Source organism: Simochromis diagramma, unplaced genomic scaffold, assembly GCF_900408965.1.
Source record: "Simochromis diagramma unplaced genomic scaffold, fSimDia1.1 OVJJ01000746.1, whole genome shotgun sequence".
In the NCBI taxonomy this organism is placed as follows: domain Eukaryota; kingdom Metazoa; phylum Chordata; class Actinopteri; order Cichliformes; family Cichlidae; genus Simochromis; species Simochromis diagramma.
The window spans coordinates 911,620-930,378 of NW_024386757.1; the positions used below are offsets into that span (position 1 = coordinate 911,620).

The 18,759-nt window shown below is 40.8% G+C and overlaps 1 protein-coding gene across 1 annotated transcript; it reads right to left on the reverse strand.

Annotated features, from left to right (window-relative positions):
- Nucleotides 1-593: 593 nt before the first annotated feature.
- On the reverse strand, nt 594-18,124 carry cfap206 (cilia and flagella associated protein 206). Its single transcript, XM_040026960.1, has 12 exons — nt 17,521-18,124; nt 17,356-17,439; nt 15,486-15,576; nt 12,489-12,677; nt 10,841-11,008; nt 7,832-8,046; nt 6,661-6,780; nt 6,293-6,491; nt 6,031-6,171; nt 3,917-4,128; nt 3,648-3,791; nt 594-994 (listed from the first exon to the last, which is right to left on the reverse strand). Exons 1-12 carry the CDS (start codon nt 17,671-17,673, stop codon nt 773-775), a joined length of 1,938 nt encoding a protein of 645 aa, XP_039882894.1. The 5' UTR covers nt 17,674-18,124; the 3' UTR covers nt 594-772.
- Between the last annotated feature and the right edge of the window lie 635 nt (nt 18,125-18,759).

Sequence of the window (18,759 nt, forward strand, 5' to 3'; positions counted from 1 at the left end):
GCAAATGTCAAGATTCAATTTGTCCTGGTTTTAGTTTTAGTTATTGTTTCCTGTGTCTGTTTCTGAAAAATATCCACCACAGACCTGCATCACTTTTAGATACACTTCCTGACTCTTTGGTTACAAAGGGTAGCTACTTGCATTCAGATAAACAAGGAGAAATTGGGGCATGTTGGATCAGTTTCTGCTGTTCTTAACAAAGATATAATGTATGTTTAACATGACATGCAATACCCCAGGTGTGTCAAAAAAACCAGCTGTGACCGGAGCGTGAACCTGAAACTAATCACACAGACTTTATTAATAAAGTGTAAGAGAGTGTGTGTGTGTGTGTGTGTGTGTGTGTGTGTGTGTGTGTGTGTGTGTGTGTGTGTGTGTGAGTGAGTGAGTGAGTGAGAGAGAGATGTGAGAGCTGCTACACAATACTGCCAAAAGTATTCTTTCACCTATCCAAATCATTTAATTCAGGTCTTCCAATGGCCCCTTTCACAGCCACAGGTGTATAAAATCAAGCACCTAGGCTTATTAGGCATGGGGTTAGTGGATGCTGATCTGCATAGTGCCACGGAATCATACCTTCAAACTAGAGCTAGGCATCTTGTCTAGTGTAGTCCAGGAATCATGTTTCCAGGGTTTAAAAATTTAGGGTCAAGTGCTGTAAACAAAAGCACTGCAGGTGGTGTGTCCAGAGGGTATAGGCTATATAAAAGAAAAAGGATAAAAACAACAAGAAGATTCTTACATCAACTTTTATTTTGTTAACTATTTCTCTTTAATCATCCACAGATCTGGTCAGGTTTGCTTTGACAACATGTGCACCCCTTTGTCCTCTCAGACCTGCTACAAAGGTTTGAGGTTTAGGCACTTGGCTTGCACCATCTCTCTTGCTTTGACAGGCAGCATTCTTAGGAAGCCAGGTCTGAGTGACATTTTCCCGCCTCATGTGACTCAGGTCAGTCTGTACTGAAACGGTAACTCTGGTCTGAAGATTGGCCTAGAGATATGAAGCATGGAAATGAAAGGTCAGTAAATAAAGTCGTGCATTGAGACAAACAAAACAGAACCCAACTCTTGAAACCACTGTAATACAGTAAGGTCCAGTTAACTTTGTTAGTTACATCTTGCTAGTACCAGGTTAGAGTTTGCCTTTCGTAACTCCCTCAGTTCTTGTAGCATATACTCAACAAGGTGATGGAAACAATCCTTTTAGGATTTTGGTCCAATAGCATCACATAGCTGCTACACGTTCATTGGCTTCCACATACATGATGAAAATCCCGTTCGAAATCCTATCCTATATAATCCACTATAAAAGTTCTTAAAAGTACTCTGTTGGACTGCGATGGTGACTGTGAAGCCCATTTCAGTACTACAATGACAACTCATTGTCATGTTCATAAAATCCTTTTGAGATGATTTAAGCTTTGTAACAGGATGTGTTAAGCCATCTGAAGGTGGTTACACTGTGGCTATAAAGGGATGGGAAAGGTCAACAATACTACCCAGGCATTTAAAAAAAAAAATGCTTGGTTGCTACTAATGGACTTCAAAGTATGCATAGATAATATCCCTCATGCCATTATACCACCACCAGGAGCAACCTGGGCTGCTGATCCAAGGCAAGATGGATCAGGGTTTCCAGAACCACAATCTTTACTGTCAGTGTGCTTTCGAACAACAAAAATTGTATGCAAACCCGTTCAGTACAAGTAAAAAAAGGGCACTTTTAAGAAAAAGAAGTATATCTGTACAATAAATTTTAAACAAAGAAAAAAAATATAGTATGTACAAGACTGTATCAGAATGAACAAGTGAGAATACACACAGTGATTCAGTCCTTAGAATATTGCACGGTTCCTTGGAAATATTGCACAGTTAAAAGAAGAAGAAGAATATTGCACAGCTAAAAAGAAAAAAGAAAAGAAAATATTGCACAGTTGAAGGTTGTGTTTTTGCATTAATTTATCTCCCTGCATTTATTAATGCAACAGCCCTGGTGTATGTGCTTTTTCTCAGTCTGTTTGTTTGGCCTTAAATGTCCTGTTCATGGTGTTTACACCACATTTTTACACTACATTCAAATGTTGTGGCAAAAATCTAGACTCATCAGACCAGGCTATTTTCTATCGTGTCTGTTTTATTCTATCCGATAATTTTTTTGAGCACATACATACTGTACCAGATTCAAAGTGTTATGTGTTCAAAGAGACCTTTCTGCATTCATTAGATGTAATAAGTGGTTATTAGAGTTCCTGTCCAGCCCAAAGATATTAGGCCATTCTCCTCTGATAACTAATATCAACAAAGTATTTTCTCCCAGAGAACTGCAGCTCACTGGATATAGGCTCAGAACACAGACAGCACAATGTTCATTTAGAGAAGGGTTGTTAATGACAAAAGCTGTACAGGTAAAGATGAACCTCAGGCTGCTGTGGGACGCCTTGTTCCAAGAAATTAACATATTCATATTCATTCTTAATAAAAGCAGCAAAGTTACACATCGACACACAAACATACACACAAAGACTTTAAGCACTTAAAATACTTACTATAAACTTACTGCATTTATAGTAAGTATAAATGTACAGTAAACTAATATCTGCTAAAACGTGTAAATGTGAGAATTTCTGCATGTCATTGGGGTGCTATGAGGTCTATGAAGTTCTATCATAAAGTAGACAAGAAAATTATATAAGAAAAAAAAACCAATCCAACACTATAGCACATAATTGAAAAGATAATCCAAGCACAATCAGAAAAGACACTTATGAAGGAAAATGTAACTTCTGATAAAACCACATCAAATTGTAAAACTGTAAAACATGGAGACAGAAAGAAAGAGCATCAGGACACATCAAACAAAAAGCTACTATAACTGTGAGCGTCGGATGGCCACCCTGCATATGTGTGTTTGTTTTCGTTCATGACACTTACTTCCATGCCCTGCCTAGAGCTGTCCAGTTGGATTGCACAGATTTGCCACTTCCAGAAAGGTTCAGCCCATTTACTCCCTTTTTATGGGCCAGAAAGAAGGTAGTCAGAATTGACCGTGGCTGACAGAGAATTTCAGGGTCTCCTGAGGGTCTTCGTCACCATCGGGTGGGCTCCTGAGGTTCTCCATCTCTATTGTCAGCCTCCAATGCCTTTCACAAACGTGAGACTAATCTAACCTGTAGACTCACTGAGTGGGATAAACAATGCCGAGTCTAGGCCATGATCCGCTGCTTACTTTATGGCATTTTCCACCCTGAGTTGTGGCTTTCTTATGGAAAGTGAGTAAACGGGCTGAACCTGTCTGGAAGTGACAAATCTGTGCAATCCACTGGACAGCTCCAGGCAGGGTGGCCTCTCAACTGTTCCAATACTACTATTGGAAACAGTGTTCTGTGCCTTTTGATATTCTGCTACTGCTGATAAGTCTTTTCACATTCATGAATCATTCAAAAACAGAACAGTTTACATTGTACATTTTAAATGAATGACAAACACGTCTCTCTGAAAAAGGTTACAAGTTTAATATATTACCTAATGCTGTTTGTAGAAAATGTCATACTTTTAAGTTATAACACCGTTAAGTATTACTATAGGTTTCAACACTTAGCACACATCAGACTACAAAGTGAGAAAAATAAATGAACGTGTCTCACCAATTTGAGAGCTTTTCGTCTAAGCTCCCACTCATTCCACTCATATGACTTGACAATGTTTTTCTCCACAGGGTGAATTTCAGTCTGAGTGCCACACTCACATTTTATACCTGGCTTCACCGGTAAACCCTTTCTTGGCTGGGTCTGCCAAACCAAAAGTCGAAATCAGTTACTACCAACAGATTGTCCAAACATAATAAAGTTTTAAAAGCTCCTGTGAATTTCATTAAATGTTTTTGAAGTGTGTGTTGTGGCTAATAGAAAGTTACCTGTGAGAGTCTGCTCACATTAGAGTATGGACTAATACAGGAAAACTGTTGGTGGAGTTTGAGGAGCTGAATGAGTTCAGGGGAGTATTTTGCTTTTTCTGCAACCTCTGCAACAAAGCTGTCTGGACTAAGGGCAAACTTCATGGCAGCTTCTTTGGAGGTAAAAACATAGAGCTTCTCCTTGTGTTTCAGGGCTCCGATGTATGGATTACCTGCAAGAGATAAATATTAATATAATATTGGTCTACAGCCTCCCTTTGATCTACTCTATGTTCATTTAATTTGAAGTTAATGAAACAATCTTCCCCCTGATGCACCCATCAGAGAAGGAGACTGAATGTTAGACAAGGTGCTTAAGTATAGAAAAAAAGTGCTTCTATGAAGTCTTATGTGATGAAGTGCTTTGAGTGTCCAGTTAACTAACCGATTAATGTGTCTAATTACACAGGTGAGAAGTTTCACTAAGATAAACACTCATATTAGCTTTATCATCAAAGACTTGTATTGGCTAACAGTCCTAATACTTGGATCAAGGTGGAGCCGCGCTCGTCCGAGATAAGAGGGAATGATGCTGCATCAAAATAAGCTAATTCCCGTGTTCCAATCACTTTCATGGCCACATGTGCATAAAATCCAGTACCTAAGCATGCAGACTGGTTCTACAAACATTGAAAGAATGGGTTGCTCTCAGGAGCTCAGTGAAATCAAGTGATAGGGTAGTACTGTGATAGAATAAAACATTTAATAATAAGGTCAGTGAAATAGTTCTGTAGGAGAGACCTGAAGCTTTGGCACTGTACTTCAAACTATTGGTAATCCCCACCATTTATGCTTTCCAATAACATCATAGTGGCAACAATCACAGCCATGCCTGCTTACTTGATGGACAGCTTTACTCAAGTTGTCTGCTGCTAATCTTAGTATATCACCTTTATGATTCATTTTAATACTCTGGTTCAGAAATTCAGGGCTGTGAAAGAGACAGTCCAGCTGCAAAAACAGATACATGTCCTGTAAATCAGTGTCAACCTAATACTGCAGTATTTATTTATTTAGTTAGTCATAGGTGGAAAAATGTGATGTGCTGACACGTAGGAGAGAATTAACACGTTGTTAGCATTCAGCCTGGTCTTAATGAGTGACGCCAAACAGCGCTCCCACAGACTACTAAGAATGATCAACAACTGATATTATTTCTGTACTGATTCTGTGCAATTAAAGCAGTATCATCATATGACCCCTCAACCGAAATGTAGGGAATAAAAAAATAAAATAAAAAAATAAATACTTGAAAAACACGATTTGTAAAATATATTATGTAGATTGTAGGGATTGCATTCTTTTAAAATACAGCAAATTCAACAAATCTGTGGAAAATAGCTGCAGTACATTTAAGGCCAAAAGCAAGTTTTACAGACAGGTAAGAGAGTCCAGACTATCATTAGTATTACACATGTTAGGTGACTATTCAAACAGCTCTCCAACCACCCACAGAAGGCAAATGACTTCCAAACCCCACCCCAAATATCACTACCTTTGTCCAGCTGAACCTGGTTCAATAAACCTAAATCTGATTCATTCTAGTTACAAACTTGAACAAGCATTATGCCAAGACATACTGTTATCAAACCTATATTTAGTAGGCAGACTATTAACACACATCACTGTATATGCTATATGTTATAGCATCAACTCTGTCAGCATGACTGAGCACCAAGTCAGCAGCTTCGTCCTCTTCACTCACCAGTTTGGAATAATCGTGACTTCACAATCAACAATAAAACGTTATACTTGGAAAATCAAAGGCATTACACATTCTTAACTAGAGCTTCTAAAAGGTGTCTCAGACACAGTTGACTGCATTCCATTTTTGAATTTTATAATATAACATTTTAATTACAATACTAGCCTAAATTCTGGATGGATGGATGGGATCAGGAAGGCAGTATAATTATAGCTATGAAGAGGCTTTGGTCACCACCTTTGTGGCCATTCAGAGAACAACTTCATAATTCCCTGCAACTTCATGAGTGTTTTTAAAGAAAGCTGACGCCTTTACTCACACACCTAAATGTGTTTTACCTAAGCAAAAAACCATCACACTGGAATCGTACCTGGAAGTAGAAGGCCATCTCTGGTTACAAGTGTGTAGCCACAGAATCTATTATACTGTAGAGGCATTTCCTCAAAATTGACTGTTGTTTCAGGAAAAAGCCATTCCTGTGTCTTCAGGGAAGCTGGATCAACGCAGTTATCTGGAAGACAAAATAAATCACAACCACATTTAAGACTGGCAAAAGCGTAGATCTTCATTTCTCTTTTTTGTAACTCTTGTGGAAAATGCAGTTTTGTTTCTGTGGGTGACCAAAGCCATACCTGAAGACTCAAGCATCCTCTGTTCGTCTGTCTTCACCTCTGAGTCCTCCAACAGACTTTCTAGATACGCTTCAGAGAAAATCCTGGCCTGGGAGGCAGAGAAGGGCTGGAGTCTGAGCATGATTTTATTGAGCATGTACAGGAACTCACCCTCATCCCGAAGTTCAAACCATAACTTTGACAGCATCTTGAATAATGGCTGAAAAAGAATGAGAAATGACAAAATAAAGACTCTAGGTACAGACAAATATAAGAATCAAGGAGAAAGAAAATCTTGTACACACTTCCATCTATTCCTTCAGATGAAATATAAAAAGACATTAACTGTAACAACTTAAGAACACTTCAAAACAATCAAAGCAACTTACGAAAACTGTTGCAGCTGGTACTGCCGTTTTTGACTGCACAGTTTCTTTTAGCAGCTTCATCTGTGGTGAGACGTCACTCAGCAGGGTTTCAACATGCTTAGCACATGAATTTGCATCAGCCTGGTGGTACAGGAAAATTAATATTTCACTAAATATTTTAATATAAAAAATAAAAAAAAATCACCTTAAATAAGATGAAAATAGCCTAAAATGCCCAGTGGTACATATGACATAATAGCAATGGGCCTACACAAAACATTGTGCATGCTTTGTTTCGTTTTGTGCTTTTTTTTATTGTCCAAACTTTTAACAGTGAGTATCTCAAGGAAAAAATACTCAATAATCAAAATGAGACTAAGGCTGAAATAACAGTATTCAATTATTTCAGCCTGATCATCACTTTTGTGACCATATGGTTGGTAAAACAGCTGGTTAAAAACCTCGACCCAGGATGCAACATCCAGGTAGAAAATATTTTTCAGTTTTATTATTTGACAATATTATTCAGCTGCAATTTAAGGTTGTTAGTTTAGTTATTGTTAAAGTATTATGCAGTTATTTTATAAGTGTATTTAAAATGTACACTTCATGTTGTGTTGTTACCACTACTCTATAATTATACAGGCATCTTGCTTTAATTGATACACACTTCACATTAGTCCGTGATAGTCGCCCACTGGAAAAATGTATTTATCCTCTTAAATGCTGCCGACTTTTAAATTCAGAATTATACAATCAGTTTTTGCTTTTAGCTATGTACGCACTGGATGCTTTTTGTAGTGATTTCACTACGAGAGATCATACAAATGACATTCAGTGGCTTCAGCCGTCTATGGGTGAACCTCTCCAGTCAGAAAGTGGGCGTGACCCAAGATAAACTTCGCTCAACTTTCAGGCCAGTCACCCAGTGGTCAGCTTCATGATGATCATGTGGTGATCAAATAGCTTTCAGTGTGTACACAGCTTAAAACACTGTCTTAATATACTGTAGTACACATGTTTCAATTAATTACTGCACCCATTTCTTTTTTCCTAGCTCAAGACTTTTGCAAAGCACTAAAAGTTGGTACTATTGTTATTATTAAATGACTGATATCACTGTTATAACAGGTGTAGTCTCCATGTAAATACCATGTTTTTAACATTTTGTTTAAAGTTACTGCCACCTTACCAGTAACATTTTTAGGAAAACTTCATGCTGTCTGGCATTGTACAAAGCCTGTTTGAGGAGAATAACGGGCATGTCAGAATGTCCCAGCTGAACATCAGAGCTTGTTAGCTTCTCCAGCACAGCAGTGTACTTGAACACCAAAGTCTGTGTCACACACAGCTCATTTGCTATGCTTTTACTGGTGACTGGAAGAGCCTCTTGAAGAACTGCAGGCACTGCAAGGAGAACACAAAAAGGTATAAATATCACTGTTGTTAGATCTGTGTGTTTTGTGAATCTATATACATTCTGCTGGACTTTATCATGCCCCGAATTAAGATTGAGTAGGCTGAAGAAAGACTGGAAGAGAAAATCCAGCAGGGGAACTAGAAAGCAAGAATAGGAGGAGGAGAACTGGAGAGAAGAGAGGACCCGAGTCAGGGCGTGATAGCCCTGTGACAGCACAGGACACAGAACACAAAGCTGACATGTGGGAGATGCTGGAGCTGGAGCTGGCTGCCATCGCCACTACCCGGACACTGGAAAGAGGCCCGACAGAGTGGAGTTGGGTAAGAGCCTGAAGCCTCCCCCAGCCCTGTGAGTAACCTGTTTGTTTCCTCTTTTGATGTAACAACTTGTGTCAGGGGCTGAACCTGACAGATTCTTTAAAACAGTACTGTCCACAGTTTGGCCTTTCCTTAGAGTGGCTGAAGCAAGCCTTGAAGCATTATCAGGAGGAAGGACTGCTATTCAGCTGAGGGCTTCTGTGCTTACAAACAATCACAGTCACAATCAAACTTTCTGGTTTTTTTAAAGACCATTTGCTCTCCACTCTGTCTGACACAGACAAAACAAAAGGAGGTACACAAACAAAACAGAGAGACGTTGACAATTGAAAATTGAGACAAATGGGAAACAAGCACGAGACTGCTGCTCAGTGCTCATTTAAACCTCCCCACAGAAACCCTCAACATCTAAGGTGCACATATGTGATGGGGTGTGATTTGTGGCTCAGCTGCAATGGAGGGGTGGAGTGATAGATTCAGGGTGTGGTCAGCAGCTCTCCATCATCAATCATGCCTTCCCTATTTGAGTTGGACAAAATTACCTGATGCCAGAGCTGTGTGCTGTGCTGTGCTGAAGGAGGCAGCTGGAGGCCTGCAGAAGCTAAAGAGTGGGAAGCACCACAAAAAACCGTTCACTTACTTTGCGATGCTGAGTGCGTTGGATCCTTTCGTCACGATTGGTACCGAAATCCAGTTGTGGGATGATGGGCCTATGACTAACGCAGTTGAGTGACGCTGGCAGATATTGTGGTGGAGTTGATGCATTGGGAGCAGGTGTTGGTGCATCAACAGCAGCTCAACTGGCTACAAGACCAGGCTGAGTGCCTTTACATGTCAAGGCTCACTGTGTGGCAGGCAGGATGTAGGACCCAAATGCAGGACTCATAAATGCAAGGGTGAGAACTAAAAGTGGCAGCTTTATTTTGGCTGTAAATGACTCTTTAAACATACAGCAAACAAAGCCAAAAGCGAGGAACTAGAAATATGAACTAAAATCAAAGCACTATGACACTGGGAAGCTAAGGAACTAAACTGGGAAACAGATAGAAAACTACTAGGAGAACACAGGAAAACATGCACCAATAGCGTGCGCCCTGCCCAGAATGTCAGCTGGTGAACCAGCCACCCTTTCCAAAAGCACCCTTGCACCCACTCCTGTTAATGGACGTCCCGTTTGAGCACATTGGTGCAAACCTCATCAGGCCATTTGTAATTCTAGGTGTTGGACCCAGCATTTTGAGTTTGTGTTTTTGTATTATAATGATGATGTAAGTTTCTCTAGTTCATTTTGAGTTTATTCTTTCTATGTTTCTGAGTTTTCTTGTGTTCCCAGTTTAGTCTCTCGTCTGCTGGGTCCTTTTTGTGCCTTTTGTGTCTCCTGTGAGAATCTGTCTTGTTGTCTGTGTTTACGTTTCTGTGCATATAGCTCCCTCGCCCTCTGTGTGTCCAGTCGTTATGTTTTGTCTCCTTTTTCTGTACACGTGTTCCTCTCATTGTGCTTTATTCTTTGTCTCCCCCGTCTGTCATGTGCATCCACGTGTGTTCTCCCCAGCCCGTCTTGTCCCATATGTGCATTTCATGTTTTAGGTTCCTAGTGTTTAGTTTCCCCAGTTTAACTGTCTTGCTAGTTTAGTCCTATCTCCGCCCGTCCCTTGTTTGTGTTTTCGTGCAATCTAAGAATAAAACGGCTCGGTTTTTGTGAAGTCCCAGTTTCACGCCTGTTGATTCTCTCCTTTTGGGTCCACCTCATCATCACTTCACACATTCTGCAGCCACATACCATGAAGCCATTTCACTGGAGTGCAGAGGGATATCACTTTGTATTAGTTCTGGTGGATTACGCAACAGGATAACCTGAAGCAATGCTGCTGTGCACCACTTTACCAAAGAGTGTCGTGTAGACACAGTTTCAGGTCATCTCCAGAGTCGGCATATCGAAAGAGATACTGACTGACCAGGGCACTTCATTCATGTCTCGGACACTTAAGTTGTCAACCTGATTAAAGAAAACTGCAAAAAAGGTCCAAGCCCAACCAAGAAAAAAAAGATGTGTACGTTCTAACCCTCAGGGCAAAGCTACACACACTGGGGAGATTGTCACAGGTTTACAGAGTGGATGTTGCTGAACTGAAACTGCGTTTTGCAGAGGTGTCCCCTCTCCCTCCCCTCTGCCCAGTCGTACAACACTCACAAACCACCATTATGGAGCAAGGTCTATAGTGTTACAGGCTTGAAACGAAAACAGCTGGACTTTTTGGTTCATGAAGACATTTCATTTCATTTGGTGAACTGTCGGCCAATGTTGTTGGTCGGCCTACAAATGTTTTTAAAAGTATTTTAACTGCATGCGACTGCTTATAATTTCAAATAGCAAAGAGACAGTCACTGAGCTAAATCTATAGTAGAGGTCTTCTAACAATCAATCTCAAGCTGGCAAAGTGAAAAATAAGCATAAAAACTGTACTTAGTTCATGGATGTCAACCTCCTCTTCACCCCTCTTGTTGGCTTTGTTGAAGAGTCGGATCCCAGTAACAATCATGGTGAGTTCTTTGAGCTGCTGCTCCTGGTCTCTCTTTAAGGCCACTCGAAAGTTTCCCAGTTCAGCCTGAGGGAAGACGCTCTGCAGGACAGCTATGGCAAAGGAAGAAGAGAAGTCAAACGTTAGACACACTGCATGTATAATCATTATTACCACCACCAGCATCATTCACTGCATGGCTAATTGTTACACTATATCAGTGTTTCCCAAACTTTTTTTTGCTGGGCCCCCATTGTTTTACAAGAAAAATGTTCGCCCCCCCCCCCCCCAACAACTAAACACCCCCCGCACAAACGCATCCTCCAACCACACACACCCATATTTTGTTTTCAAACTCCATTGCGGTTTATTTCACACCTCAAACATTTAGTAAACAATTAAGCAAATACAAGTAAACTGCAATAAATTACAGGTAGTTATAAAATAATCTCAGAACTCTTTTACGCTACGTCCACACTTAAACGGGTATTTTTGAAAACGCAGCTGTTTCTACGCGTTTGGACCTTTCGTCCACACGTAAACGGAGTTTCGAATCACTGAAAACAGATTTTTTTTAAAAATGCCGTTTTTTGCGTTTACGTGTGGACAAGGAATACAGAGTTAGTCACGCAACGAGTGGTGCCTTTTTTCACGTCACGCGCGCGCGCCACGTTGTTTACATGAGATGAATTGCAGAATGGCAGATAGACAAAATACTGTTAATCTTACTATCTTCAGGTTTTACACGCTTACGTATACACACGCAGTTACTGTCCCTCCATTTAGAAAGGCAGAGGCGTCACGGTGTAATTATTTTACGTGTAGTTGTTTTTTTTCCTGTGTAATAATATTCAACATTGCTATCAATACATTTCTCAAAAAAATGCCTCTGTGTGCAAAATGGGTTCAAAAACATAAACAGCTGTGGGATACTGTTTGTCCTTGATTTGAACTGGGGAAACAAATCGTGGTAGGACAGGCCGGATATTATTTGTATCCCACTGTAACTTTACTATATAAAGAGCTAACATCTCCAAAATGTCAGGAGTAGTTATTTATTACAACAAGTGTTTGTGAACTAAAAATAAAGAATGTGGGATACTGTTTGTCCGTGATTTGGACAACCCAGCGCGTGCTGCCGACGCAAGGGAAACTAATTCTGTCGCAGAGACCTACCTCGGCACTTGTGCAGGTGAAGCCAAAGTGTCCAAGCTTTCTTTTTTTTTTTTTTATACCCCCGCCCCCCGGGAACCTCTGCAGCACCATATTATGTAAAATTGTTCATTTATTTTGTGAATAGAAGAGATTCCATTCAGAAAACTGCTGACAATTTGCTCCCTTTCAGAACCTGATCTTTCTAACTGGAAGTCTGATGTTACATAATATGAACAGACTTGTGGTTCATCAGAAATGTTTTGAAGTTCATAGTCAGCTCACAAGACATATGTTGGAGAATCACTGAGAATAGCAGAAAGTGCTGTCTGGATGATCTGGGGTTAGAATTAGTAGCACAGCCTTTGGTGTAACGTGGCATTACATTTTCAGTATGCAGACATGACATTGTAGTTGGAACAATGAAAAGTAGTATGAGACCTGTAGCCTCTTCCATAGTGTTGGTATCTGTAGGCGAACCCATAGCAGAGCGCAGCAGGATATAAGTGGTGATTTTCTGGTAAAGGCCATCCAATTCCTTCCTTGATTTCACCCTGTTGTCAGTGATCTCTCTGCACAGTGGACTCAGCTTGGACTCTTCTGACTGGTGGATATCCTCAAGAAACTCACCTACACAAACACACAAGGTCATCACCAAAAGTCATTGTGGCAAGGTTTTGCAGTCTGAAGTCTGTATGTGACTCAAATAGAGCACTGCAATAGCACAAACATGACTAAATAAACCCACATATGACAGCTTCAGATAATCAGCTTCTAAGCTGACCAACACACGTTTTAACTAGTCTGGAAATTTATTATTTAAGATCGGGGTTTATGACCTCTAGTGCCTCAGTTAAACAAGTTCAGCATGGTTATGCTGAACTGCAGTTTAACATATCCAGGCTTTCTATGCATTAGACAGCTCATCTAAACATAAAACCCAAGTTGGAGATAATGGGAAATGCAGCAGTGGTTATCAATTGATTGGACTCGTTGGTTGACACAAAAATGAACCAACTTAGCATAGCCTACTTTGATCTGTAAAGAACAAAAAATATATAATGACAAAAAGCAACACTTTTGCTACAAATAGGACAAGACTGCAACAATGTGATGATTTTATTGATTGCAGCACTAGGTATGCCATTTATTTGTTACAAAGCAGCTGCACATGAAGACATGGAAAGCATTACGTCCTCTCCTTGCATACGTACTGAAAACCTACTGCTGAAAAAGATTGACAGGTAAATCAACAGCTTCGCTTTTACCGACCAATCTACAGTCTCATCACTATGGTTACAAGCTCTGGGTAGGGCCTAAAAGAATGAGATTGCAGATACAGTGGGGCAAAAAAGTATTTAGTCAGCCACCGATTGTGCAAGTTCCCCCACCTAAAATGATGACAGAGGTCAGTAATTTGCACCAGAGGTACACTTCAACTGTGAGAGACAGAATGTGAAAAAAAAATCCATGAATCCACATGGTAGGATTTGTAAAGAATTTATTCGTAAATCAGGGTGGAAAATAAGTATTTGGTCAATAACAAAAATACAACTCAATACTTTGTAACATAACCTTTGTTGGCAATAACAGAGGTCAAACGTTTACTATAGGTCTTTACCAGGTTTGCACACACAGTAGCTGGTATTTTGGCCCATTCCTCCATGCAGATCTTCTCGAGAGCAGTGATGTTTTGGGGCTGTCGCCGAGCAACACGGACTTTCAACTCCCGCCACAGATTTTCTATGGGGTTGAGGTCTGGAGACTGGCTAGGCCACTCCAGGACTTTCAAATGCTTCTTACGGAGCCACTCCTTTGTTGCCCGGGCGGTGTGTTTTGGATCATTGTCATGTTGGAAGACCCAGCCTCGTTTCATCTTCAAAGTTCTCACTGATGGAAGGAGGTTTTGGCTCAAAATCTCACGATACATGGCCCCATTCATTCTGTCCTTAACACGGATCAGTCGTCCTGTCCCCTTGGCAGAAAAACAGCCCCATAGCATGATGTTTCCACCCCCATGCTTCACAGTAGGTATGGTGTTCTTGGGATGCAACTCAGTATTCTTCTTCCTCCAAACACGACGAGTTGAGTTTATACCAAAAAGTTCTACTTTGGTTTCATCTGACCACATGACATTCTCCCAATCCTCTGCTGTATCATCCATGTGCTCTCTGGCAAACTTCAGACGGGCCTGGACATGCACTGGCTTCAGCAGCGGAACACGTCTGGCACTGCGGGATTTGATTCCCTGCCGTTGTAGTGTGTTACTGATGGTGACCTTTGTTACTTTGGTCCCAGCTCTCTGCAGGTCATTCACCAGGTCCCCCCGTGTGGTTCTGGGATCTTTGCTCACCGTTCTCATGATCATTTTGACCCCACGGGATGAGATCTTGCGTGGAGCCCCAGATCGAGGGAGATTATCAGTGGTCTTGTATGTCTTCCATTTTCTGATGATTGCTCCAACAGTTGATTTTTTCACACCAAGCTGCTTGCCTATTGTAGATTCACTCTTCCCAGTCTGGTGCAGGTCTACAATACTTTTCTTGGTGTCCTTCGAAAGCTCTTTGGTCTTGGCCATGGCGGAGTTTGGAGTCTGACTGTTTGAGGCTGTGGACAGGTGTCTTTTATACAGATGATGAGTTCAAACAGGTGCCATTCATACAGGTAACGAGTGGGGGACAGAAAAGCTTCTTACAGAAGACGTTACAGGTCTGTGAGAGCCAGAGATTTTCCTTGTTTGAGGTGACCAAATACTTATTTTCCACCCTGATTTACGAATAAATTCTTTACAAATCCTACCATGTGAATTCATGGATTTTTTTTTCACATTCTGTCTCTCACAGTTGAAGTGTACCTCTGGTGCAAATTACTGACCTCTGTCATCATTTTAAGTGGGGGAACTTGCACAATCGGTGGCTGACTAAATACTTTTTTGCCCCACTGTACAAGCGACAGGAATAAGCTTTCTTCAAAGCGTGGCTGGCCTCTCCCTTAGAAACAGGAGTTAAGTCATTTGAGAGGGCCTCAGAGTAGAGTTACTACTCCTCCACAACGAAACTAGCCAGCTGAGGTGGGTCAGGTGTCTGGCTAGGATGCTTCCTCGGTGAGGTGTTCCAGGCATGTCCCACTAGGAGGAGACCATGGGTAGACCAATGATACGCTGAAAAGATTATGTAACCTGGATAAGCTTGAAAAAGTAGCTGGTGAGAGTTAGGGCTGAGCTTCTCTGCTTAGACTGCTGCCTCTGCAACCCGAACCCAGATAAGCAGATGAAACTAGATGGATGCTAATAATTGGTCATTGGCATTTGTAGACGACTAGACAGATGTTGTATAGCAAAATAAACCTAAAAAAAAAATTGAACAACCTCTAGCAAGCTTAGCATACATTGCATACATGTATTGGTGCCACATAAAATCAGAATGAGGTTATACTTACATTTCGTGGTATAATTCATGTCAAAGCACACCTGCATTTTGATAGTGTCAAGGGATGGGCTGCACTTTTCTGTGAGTTTATCCAGACACAGCTGGAAGACATGTTGCAGAGGGAGACATTTTCACTGCTATGCTGATGACACACAACTTCATCTATCCATGAAGCCAGATAACACACACCAATTAGTTAAACTGCAGGAATGTCTTAAAGACAAAGACCTGGATGGCCACTAATTTTCTGCTTCTTAATTCAGATCAAACTGAGGTTATTGTTCTCGGCCCTGAAAATCTTAGAAATATGGTATCTAACTAGATTCTTACTCTGGATGGCATTACCTTGGCCTCTAGTAACACTGAGGAACCGTGGAGTCATTTTTGACCAGGATATGTCCTTCAACGCACATATTAAACAAATATGTAGGACTGCCTTCTTCCATTTGCACAACATCTCTAAAATTAGAAATATCCTGTCTCAGAGTGATGCTGAAAAACTAGTTGATGAATTTATTACTTCTAGGCTGGACTACTGTAATTCATTATTATCAGCATGTCCTAAAACTTGCTGAAAAGCCTTCAGTTAATCCAAAATGCTGCAGGAAGAGTCCTGACAGGGACTAGAAAGAGAGAGCATATTTCTCCTGTATTGGCTTCCCTTCACTGGCTTCCTGTTAAATCCAGAATTGAATTCAAAATCCTGCTCCTCACATACAAGGTCTTAAATAATCAGGCCCCATCTTATCTTAATGACCTGATAGCACCATATCACCCTATTAGAGCACTTCGCTCTCACACTGCAGGCCTACTTGTTGTTCCTGGAGTATTTAAAAATAGAATGGGAGGGAGAGCCTTCAGTTTTCAGGCCCCTCTTCTGTGGAACCAGCTTCCAGTTTGGATTCGGGAGACAGACAATATCTCTACTTTCAAGTTTAGGCTTAAAACTTTCCTTTTTCGCTAAAGAATATAGTTAGGGCTGGACCAGGTGATCCTGAATCCCCACTTAGTTATGCTGCAATAGGTGTAGGCTGCTGGGGGACTCCCATGATGCATGGAGTATTTCTTCTTCAGTCACCTTTCTCACTCTCTGTGTTAATAGACCTCTCTGCATTGAATCATACTTGTTATTAATCTCTGGCTCTCTTCCACAGCATGTCTTTAATCCTGTCTTCCTTCTCTCACCCCAACCGGTTGCAACAGATGGCCGCCCCTCCCCGAGCCTGGTTCTGCTGGAGGTTTCTTCCTGCTAAAGGGAATTTTTCCTTCCTGCTGTCGCCAAAGTGCTTGCTCATAGGGGGTCATATGATTGTTGGGTTTTTCTCTGTATGTGTTATTGTAGGGGCTACCTTACAATATAAGGCATCGTGAGGCGACTGTTGTTGTGATTTGATGCTGTATGAATAAAAATGAATTGAACTCAATAGATTACCATCATTGCTTGTGTTAGTCTTACACCAAAAGAAGGGGTGAACTCAGATTCAGCAGTAACAAGTGTAATATATGTTAATAAAAATGGGCTTTACTGTCATTATTGAGCAAGAATAATAGTCATAAAGAGAAATCAAAGACAAGGGAACAAAACAGAAACTACAGAAGTAAATGAAATAGCCACAAAAAAACAGAATCTAAAAAAATCAGGACTCAGAAGAGGAGAGCGCAGCTGCCACTCCCTGTTTGAAGTTGCCTCCTGTTAAATGGAAACGTCTGACTCTTGGCCTTTCTCCCATAACCTCACTAAATGGAGAAGAAATACAGTGCATCATGGGAAGCCCCCTTCTACCTCCTAATTTTGTAACAGAACAGAATTTCGACTCAAACATACACAGTGATTTTCAGAACCACTAACACCAATTAGAAAAAGAAATAAAGCAGCTCACCTCTTCGAGTTTTTGAACATCATCTTTAGTAAGGGTCCTGTCAACATTAAAGCCATTTCTTGGGTCCAGCACCACAGCAGACACCTGTGGATGTTTGAAAACATCGTGAACGTGTGCAGCAGCAGCGTTAGCTTAACGACTAAGTGCTTACTTCGTTTTACTGACCATAAAAGCTGCCAGCGTCTCCGACACCGCATGTCCCCTCAGCCTGCACTCGTGCACAATGTGCCCGATTACGGTTTTAAGCAGGGTTTCCGCACCAGCCTGAGACATTTCTACCGGCGGACCTACGGTGGATTGTTGATAAGCAGTTGCCATAGTAGCGGTGCAAATTTGTCCACTAGAGTGCGCTACAGTTAAACAATGCTTTAGTCCATAGATGAAATCTCAAGTATCGGTGTTAAGACACAGTCTTCTGCAGTTCCCATAGAACGTGGCAAAAGGCCATGCATGTGTCTGTGTTCTTTATGCAACCAGGTCATAAGTTACATATTGTTGTAATTACACAAAATGTGTTCTAAACCCCGAACTGTTTGGAGAAAAATAAAACTCCAGGTTCATTATGACATCTATAAAGAGAAACTTCAATTATATTTTACAACTGAGGAGTGCAAGGAGGTCCTACTTCTCTGACATCGTCACCAAAACCAGTCATAATGCTAGGGTCTTATTTGCAACAGCTGACAGGCTAACAAACCCTTCTGTGTCAGTGGCAGCTGAACTTCATTCAACCTTGGCCTGCAATGACTTTGCCAAATTCTTCACAGACAAAATTCAAAAGATTAGACAAGCAATCGGTACATCACAGCAGATTCAGGATATGTACTGTGTCCACCGAAAAACTGTTTAAACACCATGAAACAGTTTCACCCTATTAACAGCAAGGACCTGGAGGAAATTTAACGTCAACTGAACACTTCCTCCTGCTGCTTAGATGTCCTGCCAACAGATTTTTTCCAAAAAGGTCTCAAACACTTTGGAGTCAGACCTGTTACAGATCGTCAACCTTTCTTTAATGTCAGGTGTGTTTCCAGAACCACTTAAAAAAAAATGAAAAAAAAACAAACCCTGAAATTAATCCTCTACTGAAAAAGGACAATCTTGACAAGACACAAATGAACAACTACAGGCTGATCTCAAATCTTTCATTTTTAAGTAAGAACATTGAAAAAAAAGTTTCTCAACAGCTCAATTACTTCTTAAAACAGAATAACTGCTATGATGCCTCCCAGTCAGGTTTTAGACAGAACCACAGCACTGAAACCGCTCTGACCAAAGTGTTTAATGACATATGTCTGAATACAGACAGTGGAAAAATGTCAGTCTTAGTTTTACTGGATCTCAGTGCAGCATTTGATACAGTTGACCACAACATATTACTCAAACGACTGGAGAACTGGGCAG